At 57.7% G+C, this 1,257-nt stretch overlaps 1 protein-coding gene across 1 annotated transcript; it reads left to right on the top strand.

The window, feature by feature from the left end:
• Positions 1-206: 206 nt before the first annotated feature.
• Positions 207-1,223, top strand: EMH_0095720 (uncharacterized protein; the record flags this gene model as incomplete). Its single annotated transcript, XM_013502282.1, is given in 3 exon segments — positions 207-343; positions 347-444; positions 862-1,223. Coding segments are annotated over 3 exon segments (597 nt in total).
• Positions 1,224-1,257: the final 34 nt, after the last annotated feature.

Raw genomic sequence — 1,257 nt, 5'->3', positions numbered from 1 at the left:
AAACAAAACCCTCGCCGTTGTCTTGACGTTTGCTGCTCATACACTGAAGTTTTCTTCTTTAGCTAGAAAGACACAGCTGCTTACATCTACTACTGATGCTGCTGCTGCTGCTGCTCCTGCTGCTGCTGCTGCTGCAGCAGCAAAGACAACGCAGCAGCAGACTAGAAAGCTTTCGTTGTGCTGTCGAAGCAGCAGGGTTTGGGGCCATGATTAAAACTGCGCATGCAGCATTCGTCTCCAGCCAAAGAGAATTTCTAGGTGACACACAGCAGCAGCAGCAGCAGCAGCAGCAGCAACAGCAGCAGCAGCAGCAGCAGCACCAACAGCAGCAGCAGCAGCAGCANAGCAGCAGCAGCAGCAGCAGCAACAGCAGCAGCAGCAGCAGCAGCACCAACAGCAGCAGCAGCAGCAGCAGCAGCAGCAGTAGGAGGAGTAGGAGTGGGAGTAGGAGTAGGAATAGGAGCAGCAACAAGAGGAGTCGCACCCGTTGCAGCAGCAGCAGCAGCAGCAACAGCAGCAGCAGCAGCAGTAACAGGAACAGAACTCGCACTAACAGCAGCAGCAGCAGCAGCAGCAGCAGCAGCAGCAGCATGTATGTGTTTGTGTTTGCATGCAGCTCGGCTCCTTCGTCTGGCGCAGGGCCCCAAGGGATCTGCTGCTGTTCATTTGCTGCAGCGGCTGGAGTTTAGTGCTGCTGCTGCTGCTGAGAGACAGACATCCTGGGGTGTATGTACACCTCAGGCAACAACCCCAAGATATAATTTAGATAATACCTTTGCTGCTGCTGCTGCTGCTCCTGGTGCTGCTGCTGCTGCTGCTGCTCCTGCTGCTGCTGCTGCTGCTGCTGCTGATGGCGCACAGAGGCTCAGAGCCGCTACGCCCCTAGGCAGCCGCAGCCCCCGCATCATGCACACTGCTGCTGCAGCACAAACAGCAACACAAGCAGCAGCAGCAGCAGCAGCAACAGCAGCAGCAGCAGCAGCAACAGCACCAAGCACGATGCCGACTCCACGTACGGAAAGATTTGTGGCCAGCCCAGTGCTCCTCTCCTCCCTGCAGCAGCAGCAGCAGCAGCTGCAGCAGCAGCTGCAGCAGCAGCAGCTGCAGCAGCAGCAGCTGCCGCAGCAGCAGCAAGAGCTGCCGACGCAGCAGCAGATACACCATCAGCAGTTGCAGCAGCAGTCACGGCAGCAGCAGCAGCAGCAGCAGACGCCACAGGTTAGTGCATCGTCAGCGATGCAGCAGCTTCTCCAGCTA

The sequence above is a fragment of the Eimeria mitis genome, genomic scaffold (assembly GCF_000499745.2).
Source record: "Eimeria mitis Houghton genomic scaffold, Emh_scaff8736, whole genome shotgun sequence".
NCBI classification, from domain to species: Eukaryota; Apicomplexa; class Conoidasida; order Eucoccidiorida; family Eimeriidae; genus Eimeria; species Eimeria mitis.
This window is presented reverse-complemented; position numbering and strand designations above follow the sequence as displayed.